General features: G+C 43.7%; 1 protein-coding gene across 3 annotated transcripts in view; it reads right to left on the bottom strand.

The window, feature by feature from the left end:
• The window catches only part of GRIA1 (glutamate ionotropic receptor AMPA type subunit 1), a 308,770-nt gene that overhangs the window by 88,608 nt on the left and 199,539 nt on the right, over nt 1-20,623 (bottom strand). For all 3 annotated transcript variants that reach the window (XM_025924488.2, XM_025924489.2, XM_086699721.1), the window contains 4 exons: nt 19,791-19,895; nt 7,690-7,800; nt 6,776-6,982; nt 103-473 (listed from right to left, as the gene is read on the bottom strand). In XM_025924488.2, coding sequence (XP_025780273.1) covers nt 103-473; nt 6,776-6,982; nt 7,690-7,800; nt 19,791-19,895 — 794 coding nt within the window. The remainder of the gene's footprint in view (nt 1-102; nt 474-6,775; nt 6,983-7,689; nt 7,801-19,790; nt 19,896-20,623) is intronic.

Raw genomic sequence — 20,623 nt, 5'->3', positions numbered from 1 at the left:
GTGAAGTCTGGAAATAATTCCTATCTCTTAACTTTCCAATATTTGCTTTGTTTTCCAAGAAAAATAAGCATTGAGCAAAGGGGTTGAGAAGAGCTGACTGACCTGGGAGAAATGTCACATCCTTGTTGCATGAATGCTCCCAGGGAGAACCACAAACTGTTGAATATCCCAAACTCATTGGATTGGTCACTGGTTGTCTGGTCCCGCCCTTCCTCAAACTCTTCACTGTGCCATTCATAGGGGCTGAAGCGGCTGACCAGGAAAAGGACGACACTCACTCCAATGTAGGCAAAGACAATGCACATCCAAATTTCATAAGCCAAAGGATCGAGGAAGGAGAAGACCCCCGGCTTGGACTTCTGCGGCTTTTTTATCATGATGGAGATCCCCAAACTCATAAATGGCTTGGAGAAATCTATCACCTCTTCCCGGACCAAGGTGATAGTTAAAGGAGCCACGGCCACATCGGCTCTCTGCAAAAAAAAAAAAAAAAAAAAAAAGGAAGAAGAAGAAGAAGAAGAAGAAAAAATGCAGTTGAGCTCAGCAGCTCTCTGTTCTCTTGTTTCTTTCTCCACTGAATATTCTTTTGCATTTTAAAGGATGTGCGAGTTGAAAAGAAACTCAGAAGTCTAATTCCTCCTACTGTCTATATTTCTGACAAATGAATGATCAGCTCACTATCTTATAGGAGAGATTATCCCAGTGTTTGACAGTTCTAACTGTTAGGGCATCTTCCTCACCTTACTAGAAGGGGGATGTTGTGATATCTGTGGCTTGTGCCTTCCCAGCAGCCATGCCTCCTTCCTCCACAAGAAGAACCACTCCTGTCCACTCTCAGTCCTTCTAGTTCAAATCAGCTAATCACCCTGGTTACATAGTGAAGTGCATGACCCAGGTTTGGCCATCGGTATGCTTCATTTCCCTGGTCAGAATGATTCATTCAAAAATGGTATAGGACTCAAGTCCGTTTAATGAGCATTAGCCCCGAGAGTCAGAGTGAGAGATTTAGAAACTGATCCAGAATGTCATTTGGGCCATGCTAAATTCAGGGCTTACCCCAGACTCCAAGGAAGATGGGTTAATATATTCTATTTGTTCCCAGGAACATGAGCCAGCCCTTCTGTTTGCCTAAGCCAGTTTGGATTGGGTTTCTTTTACCTGCAGCCAAGATATCCCTAGCTAATAGCGTGGTAAAGGCAAATTTAACTCAATAAACTCTTACTGGGCACTTCTTTATGTTCAAGCCCTAGGCTGGAAGCTGAGGGTAAGCTACAGTCCCTACACTCAGGGTATTACAAACTAGTAAGAGAGGTCGGTATACATATCCAACTTTCCCTCCTCTCACCCCTCCCCTCCCCCGCAATTTTTCAGTCTACCAGGTAGGCTGGGTGTACTAGCCAAGAGATACACAATGATACAGGAGACAAGAGAGGCATTATTCTGGCTGAGGAGATCGGGGGCTACCTCATAAAAGAGGTGACACATAAATTTGGCATTGAAGAGGGGTAGGATCTTGTTGCTCTGGCACAGTACACATTTCAGAAGGAGGGAATTATGTGAGTGAAGGCCTTAAAGAGAGGAGGAAAAGAAGCATCACAAGTATTTTTCATAAAGACGCCTAAGAAACATACAAACAATTCAATTTTTAAAATTCAGATCCATGTAGACAAACATAAAAAAGGTTGCAAGAAATGCTCATCTTTGAGCATCTAGCATGTGGAATCACCATCCTTGCTCTTCGGTCTTTCCTCCCTCTCCCTAATGGCAGAAGCACTGGCATCTACACAAATAAAAATCCACTGCTCTGTTGGCTTGAGATCAAGAGATCCTGGAAACCCAAGAAGGTTCCATGGACAGGTGCCACAAAAACGCATTTTTGAAATGAGAGACACATCTGTGCAAGTCTGTTCCAGGTGGATGGCTTTCTCTCATGATGCACAACAGTCCAGATGTGAAACTGGTGACAGATGTGTGCAGATGAGTGCCCCACTTAGCTGCTGACTGGTGTTGCAAAGAGAAGATTTCGGCTGATTACTGTCATTGGCTGGGGTTTTTGAGAAGGTGCTTCAAGTGGAATAAAAACCCTGGCTTCAGAATGACTTAAGATCTCACCCAGGGAAAGAAACTTTCCATAAAGCAATGTGAATTTGATAGTAATTCTGCTTTTTTTTTTCTAATAGTCACTGCATAAATCTTTTATTATTATTATTATTATTATTATATTATTATTTTGCAAATACTTACAAGCAAGTGCAAGGGAGAAGATACCTACTCTTTTGTCTGTACCCTAATATAGATAGAAGAGGAATGGAGGAGAAAAGTAATGGAAATGACTTAGAGGGACTACTACATGTTACCCAAAAGGGAGGTGAATGAAGACCAGCTTTGAAGGTGGTAACAGGAATTGAATGGATTCCTTTGATGCCTCCTGATGTGAGTTAATGAAAGGGACTGTGGACTGGAAAAATCACAGAAGCACATCATCATAATGCTTAGTTCATTCAGCAGTTCCAAGATTTGTTTCATAGAACATTATTTCTGGAAGGATGTTAATAAGTGTAACATAAAAACAGTGTGAAAATTAGGAAACACGAATCTAGGAAATATGAACTTAAACAGGTGGGGCGAGACTCCTCAGAACCTTTAGAAGATCACTATGCACTGAGAATTTCCAAGAGAGGTAAGTAGATGTAATACTTCTAAAATTATCTGGCCGTGGATCCCTGAGCATCAAAAGAGACCCATATGTGTAGGAGACATACACAGTGGGAGATGCTACATTCAATGACCTTACTTTATAGAGAAAAACTCAGGTCCAGAGAGGGAAGGTGATTTGTGCAAAGCTGCAGTGTTTCGGTTTGTCTGACATTGACTGAGAGGTCTTAAGAGGTGATTTCCAGCACCTGAGGTTGTTAGTGGCACTCTGCAGGATTGGTCAAAGGCAGAGCTTACCTGGGAAAGTTAGACCTGGCTGCTCTGCTGGTGACTTGCTGACCATGTGGCCTTAAGTGAAACTGTTGTCTTTTGGAATATCAAATCCCTCACAAAAAAAAAAAAAAAAAAAAGGCGTAATAATTTTTTGCCCTACCTATTTGATAGGATGGTTTTGTGAGGATCAAAAGAATTCAAATATGTGAGAATACTGTGAAGTGTAAGCATTCCACAGATGCTCAAAATTATTTACTTAAATTGACATTAGGATAGTAGCTTCCAAAATTAAGCATACGTCAGAATCACCTAGAGGGCTTTTAAAAATGCAGGTGGCAGAGTTTCTGGATCTCGGCGTGATACCTGAGAATTTGCATTTCTTTTTTTTTTTTTAATATTTATTTATTTTGGGGGGGAGACAGAGACAATAGCATGAGCTGGGGAGGGCAGAGAGGGAAACACAGATTCTAAAGCAGGCTCCAACGCTCTGAGCTGTCAGCACAGAGCCTGACACTGGGCTTGAACCCATGAACCATGAGATCGTGACCTGAGCCAAAGTCAGATGCTTAATTGACTGAGCCACCCAGGTGCCCTGAGAATTTGCATTTCTAATAAGTTCCCCAATGATGTTGATGCTACTGGTCCAGACATCACACTTTGAGAACCACTGACCTAGGCGAGCCCCAAACAAAATATGTGATGTCTAGAAACAATCCTGGGGAGACAGTAAACAGTTTTGATGTTGTAGGTTTGTAGGTAAAGGCGAAATGTGAAGAAAACCATTAAGGTTGGAGAGCTACTCTGAGCCAGGCACTGTGTAGGTAAACTCCCCACCCCAGCCCAGGGATACAGGATTCACTTTCCCTGTTTTACAGCGGTTCAATAACTTGCAGGTGCCTGCTGTCAAAGTTCACTCTCGTTCTGCTCCACCAAGACAAAGGACAGGCAGGGAAGCCACCTGTGAATCAAGCACAAAGCCAAATCCATGCAAGAAGCAGAAACTTCATTTGTAGCATGTGGCATCTGAGAATGCAGACACTATTGCTATGCCCATTGCCAGTAAACAGTAGCCTTACAGTCCAGTGCTCAGATGGCTTGGAGTTCAAAAGCCAGGCTGCATGTCACAACTCTGCTTTTACTAGCTGTCCTTTGCCAAATTACATACCCGCCCCCCCCCCCCCCCACTGGGCCTCAGTGTCCTTATCTATGAAATGTGGAAAATAATTGTATCTGTCTTATGGGGTTGTTAGGAGGAGGAAATGAAATAATGTGGGTCAAATATTTAGCATGGCACCGGGCACAAACTACCTGTGGAAATGCTACTACTACAGGTTTTGATAAGAACAAGGTGGAACAACATAAGAGACTCTTAAAAACTGAGAACAAACTGAGGGTTGATGGGGGGTGGGTGATGGGTATTGAGGAGGGCATCTGTTGTGATGAGCACTGGGTGTTGTATGGAAACCAATTTGACAATAAATTTCATATAAAAAAAAAAGAACAAGGGGGAGCAAAAGAAGATGAAAGAGACCTTGATTGGCTTAACTATTTAAAAGGCACAGAAAGAATCAATTTGGGAGCCTCCAAATGAGTTTTTTCTGACCTTCTGGTTGTTTGTGGCTGACAGATAGTTCCTCAAACTCCTCTATTCTTCCTCAGGGGTACAGAAAAAGAAAGCCAGACCAAAACTCAAGGGAGGATGTTGAATTGGGCCCATCATGGAGTCTTGAGAACACAGTTTATAGAGCACAGAGGGACAGGCCTGATGGAGGAGAGGGGATGGATGGGAAAGGGCTGGCCCTGGGGCATCAGAGGTAACTCTGGTTTCTTACTGATGAGCTAGTGACCCACCACTGACTGTTGGCTATTGGGAAGCTTGACCTCAGGATGATCATACCATTGTTCTGCCAGGATCACAGGCCTTTTGCTAAGGGAACTGTGGTCCATGGGGTGAGGTCGAAGATGAATGCTAGTGGAGGTTCCCATGGAAACCAGTCTCCAGATGCAGCATTAACCGTCCAGCTCTCTGTCATCAGTGGAGCTTCCCAGAGTGAGAGAAGTAGAGGGAGGAGAAAGGGTAGAAGTACATTCCACTCCTCAACTCATTAACCATCTTATTAGGTCATCTTGAAAGCCACTTTCCTATGGAAGATTTTCCTTATTTCATCTCTTTTTTGAGTTCCCTTTGTATGGCTCCCATGGCCATCATGAGTCCTATTGCCTAGATATTGGAGAATGGAATTTAACCTAAATGGTTGCTTCATCCTGGCCGGAACTCAACATAAACCTGTGACTTAGTATATGCTTCTGCTCAGAGACCCTGCCTATAATCTTTTTCTGTGAGTAAAGCTGTGGTGGTCCCTTTCCTGCAAGTAGTGGCTGACTTCTTACATTACATTTGTTGTTTCTCTACTCAAGTATCTTCATCATCTCCCAGTACCCACTGAATCAATCCACTCTTCCCCTTGTCACTTCATACTCAACCATAGCCCTGACTGCTCAATCCAAGCCCTCTACACAAATGAGCACTGTTTTCTTTTCTTTTTAAATTTATTTATTTAGAGACACAGAGAGAGAGACAGAGACAGAGAAAGAGACAGAGAAAGAGAGAGAACGAACAGGGGAGGGGCAGAGAGGGAGAGAGAGAATCCCAAGTAGGCTCCATGCTGTCAGCACAGATCCTGATGCGGGGCTTGAGTCTACAAACCATGAGATCATGACCTGAGCTGAAATCAAGAGTCAGAGGCTTAACTGACTGAGCCATCCAGGCACCCCAATGACCAATGTTTTCACACTCTCCTTACACCTCTCTTATTTCCATCACCATTCTATTGTTTGTACTTTAGAAATTCCTGGGCTGCCTTTCTCTCTATTTGAACATGGGCAATTTTCAGTTTCCATAGCTTTTTTGATGGCTAGACAAACTCATGTTAGCCTCTTGCCTGATCCTTGAACCATACTATCTTTTACTACTCTCTCTCATTGTATTTTCTACCCCATAAAATGTTAAGATCCTTGGGGACAGGGATCAGATCTTTTACTTCTCAGTGATTCCTTAAATACTTAAAGCAATTCAGACATTCAGTGGCTTCTCAGAAATGCTTCAACTTATTGAAGATTTTATAGCAATCGTGCATGGTGTTATTTCAAGTGCAGTGAGTGATATAAAGACAGAGAGACCTACTCCTATTACACAGAAAACTATTATACAAGGCAAGGTAAGCCACAACAGAAACAGAAACTAAATCCTGCAGGGGAAGGCAAGAGCACTTAGAAAGGAGAATTAATACCTGTTATGGGGAGAAAGAAATGACACCTTGGAAAAAGCAATATTTGATATAGATTTTTGGAGAAGGGACAGGAGTTTGGGGGTACTTAATGGAAGGGAGCACTCTAGAGAACAGAGTGACTCAGGGGTGGTCTTGCTGAAGTGGATGGTATCGGAAAGGTAATATTGGGGTGAGAGACTAGAAAGTTAGGTTGAATCCAGGGTGTATCTGGCACCAGGGAAGAAGTTTATATGGAGGGGCCATAAATGATTTTGAGCAGGGGAGTGGCAACTCAGCGGTCTGCCTCAGGAAAACTCACCCTGAATCTCAGTATTGCCTGTGTTAGATCATGATCAACTGCAGTCACAAGACTGAACTGAGAAAGCCGGGAGCAGTAAGTAGCCTTGAACAAAGAGTGTCTCAAGATATTGGATTTTGAACACCTCATCTTTTTGGCAGCAACTATACTAAGTTAGGGGGTCCAATAGTCATCTGTGGACAGGGCCAGCCAACCACCAAATTATTTTCTGTCAAACTCTCTCCCTGTCCTCCAATCCCCCACCCTGTGGAGAACTTACTCCATAGACCAGCTCTCCCACCATGCCATTCCAAGCCTTGGTGTCAGGGTCACGGGCTCCATATTTTCCATCGCTGACAATCTCAAGACGGTAGGAGTAGCCCACATGTTTGGCAATCTCTGCTGCCAGCTCTACACAGTAGCCCTCATAGCGGTCATTGCCCTCAAACTGGTTGGCATTCTTCTTGAGCATCACATACGGATCTTCCTGGTAGAAAAATGGGGGAGAGAGAATGTGGGTTGTGGGTCCACTCATAGGTAAGGAGGACTTTGGCATGGCAGGGGAAGATGTCAACAACGTTGGTTAACTTTGGTCTCTCTAAGTCCCTAAACCTACTTCCTGCATTTCTGCTCCCTCCATTACAAAACTTCTTGGGCTAAGAAAGTAAACTCTTAAAATAAGAATATTTCATAATTCACATGTGGAGCTCACCCTTTTAAATTATGTTCCAGGAGCTTTTGTATTTTTTGGAGGTGCCTCTAGGGCACTATGTTGGGAAAGTAGGCCCTAAACAGTCTCCAGCTTTCTCACAGGCAATCACTGAAAATCACAGCAGTTCAGTGGTTATAAAGTAGCTAAAGTGCTGGCTTTTAGGAGACTTTCTTAGAAAATGGCTTCTACTGAAGGAGTGTACAGTCTGAGAACCACCATAATTTAGTCTCACCATTATGTCTTATATATGGGTAAACTATGGCTCAAAGGAGGGTGACTTATCCCAGTATACAAAATGAAATCATAGCAGAACCAGAGTAAAAACAGCATCTCTAATTTCTAGGAAACTCCTTTTTCTACTCCCTCTTTCTACCTATAGCATGGTTTTGGCAAGAAGAACAACCAGCTTATGCTCCTGGGGAAAACCTTTGTGTTGGTCTAGCTTACATCTAGATAACCTCGATGAAGGACTGAGTACTCACTAGGATTGTAGTAACGATGTATGTTCTATTCTGGACACTTGAATTGTCCCCCCCAGCTTGAGCATCGGTGGCTGCAGGGACAAACTTATCATCTTCATTCCAGTAACCGATCTGTTAAGGAGAGGAAAGTGGTGACGTGAGATGAGACAGGCTCCTCAGGACTGGCCTACTGTGGACCACCCAGCCAACACCAGACAAAAAAGCAAGGATCTAGGCATCATATCATACAATATTGGACACACCAGGCTCTAAAGCATTGGTAGATAAAAATAACAAGAGGTAAAGTGCTCTACATCCAGGTCCTCACAGTCCCACCCTCTTGAACATCCTCACCATGATGGGCTGAGCCTAGAAATTGCCCCTGTGAAGAGGGGGCGGGTTTAACTCTTAATGCAGCTAGAATATTTTGTACAATGCAAGCCATGGCTGTGGAAACTAAATTCCTTGCAGTTGTTCACAAGCTCAAACCCCTTTTGCTTTATTTCTATTAACCCTTCTCTTCCTGAGCTCATTCTGAATGGCAGTTGGAATCATATGATTTAAACATTAAATTCCTTTCGCTTTATTTTTATATTTACCTGTATTTTTTCCATCTAGATTTAACTTCCTAGGTGATTGTTATTTTATGCTTTATCATTTATTTCTCTTATTTCCAATTATGAAATATTATAATACTGAGTATATATTAGTGCCTAAAATTATTGGCTGAAAACATTATTATTTTTTTAAATTAGTGGGTTATTTATAATGGCTCATTTTCCAAGATCTTTCAGCTAATATTTATTGGATCCCTATCGTGTGCAAGGCTCTGAGCTAAAACACTGGTAGTATTGTGTGGGAGGTTGAGAGAGATACAAAAAGTCTAAGAGGTAGTCCTTGCTCTGAGAAGTTCCCCAGTCTACTTGGGAAGACATGACACATGCAACACACAAGGTCATAAAGGATGGGCAGTTTGAGCCCAAACCTTTCAGGTTGGAGAGACCATGAACATGTGCCAAGATGTAAAGGCAGGAATCTTCCCAGATATGTAAGTTCAATGGCTTCTAGGTGGAAGATAGGGTTAGCCTAAGAGGGCAGTGGGCAAGTGGTAGAAGATGGATTTTTTTTTTTTTTTTAATTTTGGGAGAGGAGAGAAAGAGAGAGAGAGAAAGAGAGAGAGAGAGAGAGAGAGAGAGAGAGAGAGAGAGATTCCCAAGCAGCTCCATGCTGTCAGTGTGGAGCCAGATGTAGAGCTCAATCTCATGAACTGCGAGATTATGACCTGAGCCAAAATCAAGAGGCAGATGCTCAAACCACTGAACCACCCAGGCGCCCCAGGAGACACCTGGATTTGAATGCCAGGCTAAACAATATAGACTTTATCCTGAAGGTAACAGGAAGTCATGGGAGGTTTGGGAAGAGCAGAATGGCATGGCTAATACACATACACACACAAACACACACCTCTGTCCTGTCTCTCTATATCTTTAGACAGTTGTGTTTTGTTCTGTGGTTCTTCTTTTGGCTGTAGATGGAGGGTGAGAAAGGAAAGAGAACTGGATGTGCATTTGCAGAGGAAAGAGCAGGCCTCCCATCAGCCAGAACTCAGACCAGGCTCACACAGCTGAGGCCTGTGCCAGGGGTCAACTCAAACAGCACTGTCTCCTTGATGCTTTCTCCAGTTTCCTCGTTGGGAAAAAGCCATTCTCTCTGTGATCTCACTGCGGTTAACAACAACAATGATAATTGCCAATGCTGATTATGTTCTTGCTATTGTCAGATGCTAAGTGTTTCTAAGTTTTTGTGCCATTTCATTTGGATTAGAGGTGTCTGTAACCCGCCCAAGGTGATGCAGCTGGAAATTGGCTCTGCATTTGTTGCTAAGAGGGGACTTGGCTTCCATGATAACATGTAATCATTTTAGTTAACATTTATTGAGCGCTTACTGGGTTTCAGCCACTCTTTTCTTCTAAGTGGTTTTTTTTTTTGTTTTTTTTTTTTATGTTTTAACTTCTTCCATCCTCACAAAAATCTATGAAGTGAGTACTTAATTATCACCCCCATTTTAATTTTTTTTTCAACTTTTATTTATTTTTGGGACAGAGAGAGACAGGGCATGAACGGGGGAGGGGCAGAGAGAGAGAGGGAGACACAGAATCGGAAACAGGCTCCAGGCTCTGAGCCATCAGCCCAGAGCCCGATGCGGGGCTCGAACTCATGGACCGCGAGATCGTGACCTGGCTGAAGTCGGACGCTTAACCGACTGCGCCACCCAGGCGCCCCTATCACCCCCATTTTAAATGTGAAGCAACTGAGATGTGGAGAAGTGAGGCAACTTTTCCAAGGTCACGGTCAAGTCATGGAGCCAGGATCTGAGCCAGGAAGGTTGACTGCAGGGCCAGTAAGCTGCTAGCCGGCCCTTGAGTGCCTCAGGTAGGTCCCCACTGGCCCTGTGGTCTGGCTGTTTGTATGTCTGTCGCCATCTCTCCACAGTTCTGTGGGTTCCTGATGGACAAAGCCAGAGGTCTATTCCTTCTAGAATGATTTACTTAGCATGGCACATTCTTCCATAAGAAGCAGCTCAGGAAATGTTTGTTAAGAGAAGATGTGCTTCCAACAAGGAGACAGTGGACCCTACTGGGTGCTAAGACAGTCCAGAGGCTTGTGTCTCAGGGCATTGGGTCAAAATCTACCCTTGGTGCAGGCCTGTGCTCAATATTGCCTGTGTTAGGCACTTTTAGTCAGCACAGAAGGAGACATTTCTCCCTAAATGACACAAGAACCAGAAACTTAGATTTCCAGAATGTCAGAGGTGGAAGAGGCTTGAAGAATCACTTCTTCCAACCCCTTTCTTTTACAGAGAGGGATGAGGGGACAGGCACAAAACCAGGATGCAGTCTTGACTCCCTCACTTTGCTAGACCAGGGCCCTGGAACCCTGGAGCATCTGTGGGGACTTTTCCATGCCACTTTCCTAGGAGGTGGGTGAGGGGTCAGAAAATGGGAGACAGCTCTGGGTGCCCCATCTCTCCTTCAAAACACTCAGTTCTGCTTTTTATCTCTTTCACATATTGGGATCCCTTTAACGTTCACTTTTACAAGGAGCCCTCTGGTTGAAAATGTTTAAAGCCACTAATGTAGTATATCATGATGCAAGTTTTCAAAAGATTTCCAAAGTACTTTCACAACATTTAACTCTTTAGCAAATAGTACAAGACAGGTGTGGGATTGTTTTCTCTGTTTTATAAAGGAGATAACTGAGCCTTGGGGAAATAAAATGATCTAATTTATAAATATAGAGATTATATAGCAGATTCGTGGCAGGGCATAGGAGCCAGGGCATGACCTCAAAGGTTAGGTTATTTAATGTAATCAATACTAACTCAGGAGCAGGTCTGGCAAATGCCATTTTCCCCCCACAGATGATGCTTTCCCTTTCCCTTTCTCTTTCTTTTCCTTCTTCCCCTCATTCCCTTCCTTTCTTCCCTTTTACTTTCCTCTTCACAATCAGGCACAGGTTTAGCTCCTTCTAATGAAACCATCAGTACAGAGCAAATTGCCTTCTCTGATGTGCAAAATCTAAAATATACAGTGTATTATTAAGTATTATTTTTTTTTAAGTGGGGGCTTGATAGTCAAGAGATTACTCTCTGATATAGACAGAACTGGTTTAAAAGGTGGGCTTTCCTGGGGTGCCTGGGTGGCTTGGTCGGTTGAGCTTCTGACTTCAGCTAAGGTCATGATCTCATGGTTTGTGGGTTTGAGCCCCAGGTCGGGCTTGCTGCTATCACATGGAGCCTGCTTCAGATCCTCTGTCCTTCTCTGTCTCTGCCCTTCCCCTGCTCATGCATGCGCACGTGCTCTTTCTCTCAAAAATAAATAAACATAAAAAAAAGGTAGACTTCCCTAATTACTAATCTTTGGCCAGTTACCTGACCTCAGTGGGCCTCGGTTCTTGCTCTGTGGAATGGATACATCAGGAGTATCTGTCTCTTGGGGTTTGCTGTGAGGATGGAAGGAGTTAATGCATGGACAACAATGAGAGCTGTATGTGGCTCATATTAATGCCTAGTCTAAGGGTAATGCCTAGTTGAAGGTTAGCAGGCTTCTATAGTATAAGACATTTCAGTATCAATCTACTATTGAAATTATCAATCTCTAAAGAAAAAGTGTATTATTTTAGAGCATTTCTCAAATTCATTTGGCAAAGTAACCCTCCCTTACATGCAGAATGCCCTAGGGTAAGTGTGCCCCAAACCATAAGACATTGCTCTAAAATCCCAAGTTATTTTGATAAAGGATAGGGGGAAAAAGCAAGATAAATCTGTTGTAGACCAGATTTACACTACTTAGAAAGAGACTTTAATTTCTCAAGATAGTGGTCCTTCAAAGCTAGTATTGTGGCACTAGTTGTTAAATTGGGATCTATAAAAGTTATTGCATAGCTTGGTTTATATACAGCTTCCTTGATATCAAAAGCTAGAGGAATAGCTAAGTGTCATAAACAAGTTTATTTGATGTCTGACCCTTTTGTAGGGAAATAAAACAATATTGCCAGTCAAAAGAGTGGGGTGATGCCAAAACCCGGCCTGCACCTCACATAAGCTAGCAGTTGAGAAATCTGGTTCCACAGTTCGATGAAACGAAAGTTGACAAAGAGTTTTGAAGAGACACTACACTTCAGAGATGAGAGCAAATTTCCCTTTCTTGGAGAAATGGGTTGGATTATTATACAGCACTTTGATTCTCTACTGAGGATATGCAGGACCTTTGATTCTCTCTGAAAGTAAATCAGAGCTAGTGGCTGGGTAAAGACTGGGGCCCATTATTCAGGAGAGGATTTAAACAATTCTAACAGTGAGAGGTCCTCTCCTGGGGCCAGTTATAATTTTTGATCTTCTGTTTCCATCTGCCTCTAAAGATTCTTTGAATGTAGGAAATGAGTCTAGATGATAGATTAGCTTTTTTTAAGTGAATGAAGTCTAAAAAAGAGATAGTTATAGAACAGTAAATTCAACTGATCTACCTTGCACAGTCAGCAAGTCAGATTTACACATTTGTATCTCTCGGCTGCCTGTAAAGCCACAGCCTGGGGACCTCCGAAAATGAGATCCACTGTAATACAGTTTTTAAAAGTAGGTTGCCTATTGTGGCAAAGTCAACTAGATGACCAGCAAGGACTCTTATTCTCTTTCCCTAGCATAGAGGTGTTGGCAGGAAGTATCTCCCTAGCCAGCAATTACATTTCCCAGCCCATGGGGCACCTAGGTGGGCCAGAGGATTGGGTTCTGGCCAGCGGAACACAGCACAAATGATGCCCATCTCTCTTGGTCTGACTCCCCCAAATCTCTAGCACAATTTCTGCTTTCTTTCTTCCTCATCTGTTAGCTAGATGTTGATAGCCAGAATGATGCTAACGGGCAATGGAGCCTCTATAAGCCTGAGTCTTAACCAGAGCCCTCAGTCCAAACACTGGTCACCAGGTGAATGAGAATTAAACATCTATTGCATTAAAGAGCTAATAATTCAGAGTTTCTCTGTCACTGAACCTAGGGTTTTCTTAACTAACCTACTTAAAGAATTTGAACTTAATATGTTTATGTATGACTTTGAATTCTGCTGTAAGTGTTATTTAAATTTTTCCAGCATTTTTTTTTTCTTACTTGCTGGCAGATCTATGGAAATATGGGCCAGAATAGTATGCACCCTGGTTGCCCAGCAACATCCAATAAACTGTCTACTCATTTAATAAAAAGCCATTTATTTGCATGTGCTTACTATGTGTCAATATACTGCAGGGGTTGAAGGTATAATACATAACACAACTGTGGTCCCTGATTTTAGACAGCTGGCATTTTAGTGGCAGGAAGGTGGAGAAGAGGGGAAGAAAGACAATATATACCCAGGCCAGGGGTCAGCAAACTTTATCTGGAAAGAACCAGAGAGTAAATGTTTTAGGCTTTGTGGGTCATACAGTCTCTTTTCTAAGTACCCATCTCTGCTGTTATAGTGCAGAAGCAGCCACAGACAATATCTAAACAAATGAATGTGGCTATGTTCCAAAGAAACTTAATTTATGGATACTGAAATTGTATTTTGGGAAATTTTCACATATGATGAAATAGTTGTCTTTTGATTTGTTTCAACCATTTAAAAATGTAAAAAACTACTAGCTCATGGGCTGTACAAAAGCAGGCAGTGGGATGAATTTGCCTTGCAGGCTGAAGTCCGCCAACCCCAATCTAGATCACTAAGCCAACAAGAATAGATCAGAAGGGTTAAGCATTAAGAAAAAAAAAAAAAAAAAACAGAATGGGATAATGGGATTGTGCCAGATGGTGGGGGCCACTTTAGATAGCTTGGTCAAGGACAGCCTCTCCAAAGTGACTTCACTTGAGCAGAGACCTGAACCACAGGGAGAGAGAGCACACAAAACTGCAATGATAGAGAACATCAGGTAAAGGGATGGAACGATGTCAGTGCAGCTGTGCAGTGATGAGCTAGAGACAGAGGAGCAAGAGCTCATGCCAGAGGGAAGCAGCCTCTATTTTCTGAAGGTCAAGGGAAGGAGTTATATTTACCTGCAACAGGAAGCCAAGGGAAAGTTGTAGGCAGAGAAACAATAGAACCTGATGCATACTGACCTTACAGAAGGGCAAGGATGTAGATAGTGGGACTAGGTGATAGGTAAGGAGGCTCCCGTATGCATCCAGGATGGCGTGGGGTTGTCTCAGGCTCTAGGGTCAGCAGTGGAAACAGAGGTGGTTGGGTTGGAGCAATGTCTTAGAGCTATAAGAGGATTTGGCACGTCCAAAGTTGGGGAGCAAGGATTTACAGAAAAACTTCTGAAGATCATATGGAATGGAAGGCTGTGAATTCTGTGGGACTTTAGATTACTTCTGACATCAGCAGGACTTTGTATCACTTTTAGTTTGTTTTCCTGCCCATGCTTTCCTTTCTAGTTACTCAGAGGGTCAGAATCCAGGATAAGAAACTCAGGGCAGGGCAGGATAAGGCAAGGCAGGGCAGGGGGACTCAAGTCAAGTTGCAATGAGAAGTAGACGCCTGCAATCAGGTCAGAAGCTAGACAGAGGGCCAATGATGATGGGAAAGATGGTTAAAATTCACAATCCTGGTCCCTTGATGAAAGACCTTGGAGAATTTTCCCTACATTTCTCCCTTGGCAGTCATTTATCAGAATTTGTGATCCAACCTGGATCTGATGAGGTATTTTAGATCTCAGATATAGATCTCTACATCGGTACCCCCTGGTGAACAAGATTTCCTGAGGATTTAGCTTTAGCGGAGCCAACGCCAAATCTGGCATCTATGCTGCTAAATGTATGATGCACGGATGCTTGGAAGTGTGCACATTTCACTGGGATGTCAGATTGGACCCAGATACCTAGAGGGTATCTGTTGGCGCATCAGTGCCAAGGATATAGGCCAAAAGATCAGGAGAGTGTCCCTGAGGCCCCAAATCAAGCAACAGCAGCTCCTCTTTATTACATATATCAGGTAAGGCCACGTAATGTTTACTGAAACAAGCACAACTAGGTCACTCTTAAATCTGAGGAATTACTTTGCTAGGAGGCTGATTGAGTAAAAGGCCTGAAGCCACAGATGTAGAGGAATTGATTTTCTCCAAGTCAGATTCCCTGTAAACAAAGGATGCTTGAGCCCACAGTCTAAGCAAGAATTTAGTCTTGGTGAAGTAAGCTGGAAAACAGCCTTGGGATCTGAAACAATAAAGCACAGCCATTTGCTGGTGGATTTTAAGGTTACTCTGTTCTTTCTGTTTGGTGATTTATCCATTCCATAGGCTTGTACAGCCTGATTCACTCAAACTCAAGGCTGACAAAAAAAAAAAAAAAAATACCTGTGGCCTAAAGAAGGGAGTTTAAACAAACAAACAAAACATGTGCTGGATGTCGATTACATGCCAGGAGCTGCTTTTCTGAATCCCTCACTACAAGCTGTGGAGGTAGGAGGCACCGTTGCATTTAATTCTGACAGTGACCCTGTGTGGTACGGGATATTATCCCCCTTTTGGAGATGATGTAACTGAGGTCCAGGGAGGCTAAGTAACTTGTTCTAGGTCACGTGCCTACTGAAGAACAAAGCAGGGACTTAAATCCTGGCCTGTCTGCCTCCAAAGCCCAAGCTCATAACCATTCTGCCTGTGTTTCTCACCAAACCACCTAGAGCACTGGGAGCCTCTCCACTCGGGAAGCTGGCTTTTTAAATGTGCAGACTCCCGAGACTCATCTCTGTTCTCTTAAAGCAGAATGTCCAGCTTTGGGGAACCCGAGAATCTCTATTTTTAACAAGGCCTCCAGGTAATTCTTCTACTTGCTCAAGTGTGAGAACTGCCAATCTTGCTACGATGCGTCCTCTCCTGAGGAGAGCTCTTGATGTCATACAAATTTGGAGGAGACAAGGAGGCTTCCCACAGTCTCTGGTGAGGTTTAAGGTCAACGTGAAGGACTGAGACCCGTGTTCCCGGGGGTAGTGATTGGGGAAGTTCCCACTGATGGGCGTTTCGTCCATTGAGGAGGGTCCCTAACCCCACCTGCCCTGAGGGAGTCAAAGCCCAGCCCAGAGAGGGACAACTTGAATGGAGGCATAAGCTTGACAGGGATGCTATCACATGTATCGGCGTCCATGGTGTCAGTGCTGAGAGGAACTGAGGTTTGCACAGCCCAGCACCTCTCACTCATTTTAAAGACCCAGAGAAGTTAAAGCCACCCTGCTGGGCAATGACCAGGCTGGGGTAGAAGCCTCTGCCTTCTCTTCATCCTTACCTCATTACCACTATGTCCCCAATATACCTAGCCTGCTGCTAATGGGCAGGGAAGAATATGGCTTTATTTTCAACCACCCCACTACACTGCAGGGAAAAGAACTAGATAAACACCCATGTTTTAATTTTGACAAACACGCAACTGCTCATAGGTAGTATGCATGTGCCAATTTCATCCACCAGGAGATAGTATTTTTCCGCCCTGAGGGCAGTAGGCCATTCTGAGGATTCTGAGCAAGAGCCCAGGTCCGTGCTCAACAATGTTCTGTGTAGGAGCAACCTTCTTGCCTGCCCAAGTCCTTACCCAAAAGAACTGCTTTTATGTTTTCATGTACCATGCAGGGGGTGACACTGCCCCTTCTTCTCTGCATCTGAAAGGAAGAAGGGCTGGGGAGGAGGTCACGTAACTGGTGTCCCTTCTAAGGGCAGCAAAATACTCTGAGCTCCTCACTCCTCCACAGTCATTGGAAATGTTCCAGTTGTGTTCTGGAGCCATTCAGCTGTGGCAGCTGCTGCAGCAAGATGAGTGTGGCCTGGAGAGTCATGGGGCCCATTTCATTATAACTCACTGTGGGACCTTAGGCAGCCTACCAGGCTGGCCTGCCTCAGTTTATCCATCTAGGAAAGGGGAGCTATATCATGAAGGCTGATATTCTTCACAACCGCACTAAAGAAAAAAAATACTTTGAAAAAGATAAATAAGTCATCTCAGGGCTTGTAGACTTTAGTCACGTAACAGCTCCTGACATTTGCCATACCTGTTAGTAACCACTCACTGAACAATGATCAGGTGCCAAGGCATACATGATATGTCTCCATTCTATAGATGTGGAGATTGAGGATGGAAAGAGTTAAGTCACCTAGCAGATGTCTTTTCCAGCACAGGAGTTTGTAGAACAGGGGATAACAGAAATGAACTCAGACTTAGACTATTTTTGGATGGGCATCCCTTGCAGTAAATTTTGTCCCCAAGGACAACGCCCTTGTGCAATCACCATGCCAAAGGTTTGCTGAAAAGTGGTTATGCTCCTAGTGGCTACGCTCAGAACCAGATAGAGAGCCCTGTTTGGCAACTGCTGAAAGTTAACACAGGTAGTGGGCCTACTGTAGCCAATTCCTGAAGTGTGCCCAGTAGAAGGTAGGAAATGGGTTCTGGGTCCTCAAAGTGTTCACAATCTAGGAAGAAGTATGGGATGTATGTGAATGCACTGCAACAGGGGACAGTGTGCTGGTGTCCTGGTGACATCACATGTGCTGTGGGAACACAAAAAGACAAGAGAAGGCTTCTATTGGGTGAGGAAGGAGTGATGATAGAGAAGTCATTGAAACTTGGCCTTTGTGGCAGGCAGAGTAATGGCCCCTCTGAAGATGTCCATACCCTTTCCCCAGAACCTGTAACCTGTCACCTTACATAGCAGAAGGGACACTGCAGATGGGATTAAGGTTACAGACCTTGAGATGGGGAGATTATCCTGGATTATTGGTGTGGGTCTAAACCAATTATGTGAGTTCTTAAAAGCAGAGTATCTTTCTTGACTGTGGTCAGAGAGAAGATGTGAGGTTGGGTCAGACGTGATGTTGCTGGGTTTGAGGATGAGGAAGGGGAATATGAATTGAGAAACATGGGTGGCCTTAAGAAGAAAGTGGAAAAGACCAAGAAATAGATTCTCCAGAAGGCACACAGGCCTGCCAGTATCTTGATTTTAGCCCAGTGAGACTCAAGCAAGAATTCTGACCTATGATAAATTTGTGTTGTTTTAAGCCACCGTTGGAAGTAATTTGTCACGGCAGCAATAAAAAAACAAAACAAACAAACAAACAAAAAAACCCAAAAAAAACCAATACAGCCTTGGGAAATGGGATGTGGTGAGACAGACTATGATATACAGGGTGGGGTTCCAGACGGGAGAGCAAAGGATATAGGTTTATGGGAGGTGGGGACAGAAAGGATAAGCAGAGCTGTCACGTAGAACTTTCTGTGACGATGGAAATGGTATACATCGGTGCTGTCTAGTATGGCAGTCACTAAACCACATTGATTCTTGAGCACTTACCACATTGCTAGTGCAACTGAGGGACTGGCTTTTAAATTTTGTTAAGTTAAAAATTAAATTTAAATAGCTATGTATGGCTAGTAGCAACTGTATTTGACATCGTGGGCATAGAGAGCATGAAGTTTGAGAGATTAAGATCTAACTTTCAATGTCTCAGGCCCAGCCCTTAGAATTTCTGCACACATTAGGTCATTTAATCCCCTAAGTGAGCCTAGGAGGTTGGCATTATTTATGGCGATCCCCATTTACTAGATGAGAGAACTAAGGCACAAAGAACCTGAATGACTTATCCAGAATCACAGACTGATAAGTGGTGATGCCAGGAATGACCTCCAGGATTCCAGAGCCAATCCTCTGACCCATGTCACTCTACTAATATTCTACCATAATATGCAATGCCTCTTACCACTACATCATGCCATCATAAGAAAGAAAGAATATGATGGAGGCCATGGACAGGATAATAGAGGCTGCCACGAGGCATAAACAGGAGAGGCCAGGGAAGGCATCCCTAGGGCATGACATTTACTCTGAGTGCTTAAGGAATTGAGGAGGAATTGGCCAAGAAAAGGAAGGGAAGGGGGTAGAGAGTCCCAGGTAGAGGGAATAGGTATGAAAGCTCCAAGGTGAGGGAGAACGTGATCTATTCAAGGAAGTGAAAGTTGATCAGAACGGCTGGCATCAAGAGAGAAAGAAAGCGAGTATCTAAGGTCAAGGGTGGAGAGATTGGCAGAGACCAGACAACACAAGTTCTGGTAAAGTTGTGAATGCTTTCCAAGGATTTGAATGTTATTCTAAAAGTTAATATGCATATATACTATATATTACATATGCAAACACATACACATATTTTTCACTCCTTCTGTATGGAAAATGGAGTGGATATGACCAAGTGTGGATCAGGAGAAAATGGTTAATGTCATCAGTAACCACATTCCCGAGTTCTTCAGAATCCCTCAGGAACAGCAGTAGCATTTATACTCCTCTATTACTTTATATTTTCAAAGTACTTTCCCATCCTTTCGATCTTCACTAGTACCCTGCGACAAAGGTAGAGATTTTTATCTCCATTTTGCAGATGGGTGAATTAATTCTCAGAGAAAGGAACTGACTTGCCCAAAGTCCCAGCTGGTTAGTGGCAGAGCTGAGTCTAGAATCCTTGTTGCCTGAGTCTCTTCAAAGAGATCCAGTCCAGGAAAGATGGGCTCACAAGGCTCTCCGCTCTGGCCCTCTCCTCTGTGGAATGGAAGCAAAGGTGGCCTTTACCTTTCGGATGCCATCATGCTTCATTTCAATCACATGGAGGGTGTAGTTGGTCCGGCGTCCCTTCTCATTAAATTGAACATTTCCTGTCAAGCCTTCAAACCGCACCTGGAAAGCAAAGCCAAGTAGTAAACCATGAACTTAGAAGTTCCACTTGTGCTTGTTTGCTTTTTCTGCTGAAGTGAAAGTCCAGAACCCGAGAAGCGTACATGGGATGAGGTCTCGGAGTCGCGTGATGACTAAGATACTCCTTGCCCACAGCAGACACGGCTATGGGCAGTTCTCTTTCCTACCAAACTGAGATTCATACTGAAAACGTTTTTCATCCATTGCCTTAGGCAAACAGTAATAAGGGATCAAAGTAGATTCTGATAAGAAATCTCTGTGCCATCCTGATCGAACACCTCCCATCGTGACCACCTCCAGGGGCAGTGCCTGCCTCTCAGACACACGCCTTTAGTGGAGAAACAGGAGACCTGCAAAGGAAAGGGGGCCAGTGCACCATTCCTGGTGAGTCAGGAAAAGAAGCTGGCCTTATGAAGCCTTGAGCCATGCTTGAATATGGTTCCTTGGTTCCCTTGTGAAGCCGGGAAATAAAAATATGTGGGAATCTGAAGACCTGACATTGGAAGGCCTGAATTTGACCCTGGGAAACCAACTGACCTTGGGAGATTCACCTCTCTCAGCCTCCGGTTTCCAAAATTCCTGCCCTGTCTGCTTTAAAGGACACAGCAAATGTCAAAGTGCCGTGAAAACCTGAAAGCACCTGAGGAGAGCCCTTCATGTTAAGACCAGAGTAGGCAGGGCTTGAAACAAGTCTCAGCTGGTTAAAGAAA

Source organism: Puma concolor, chromosome A1 (assembly GCF_028749965.1).
Source record: "Puma concolor isolate L17-30 chromosome A1, mPumCon1.1.hap2, whole genome shotgun sequence".
Lineage (NCBI taxonomy): Eukaryota > Metazoa > Chordata > Mammalia > Carnivora > Felidae > Puma > Puma concolor.
This window is presented reverse-complemented; position numbering and strand designations above follow the sequence as displayed.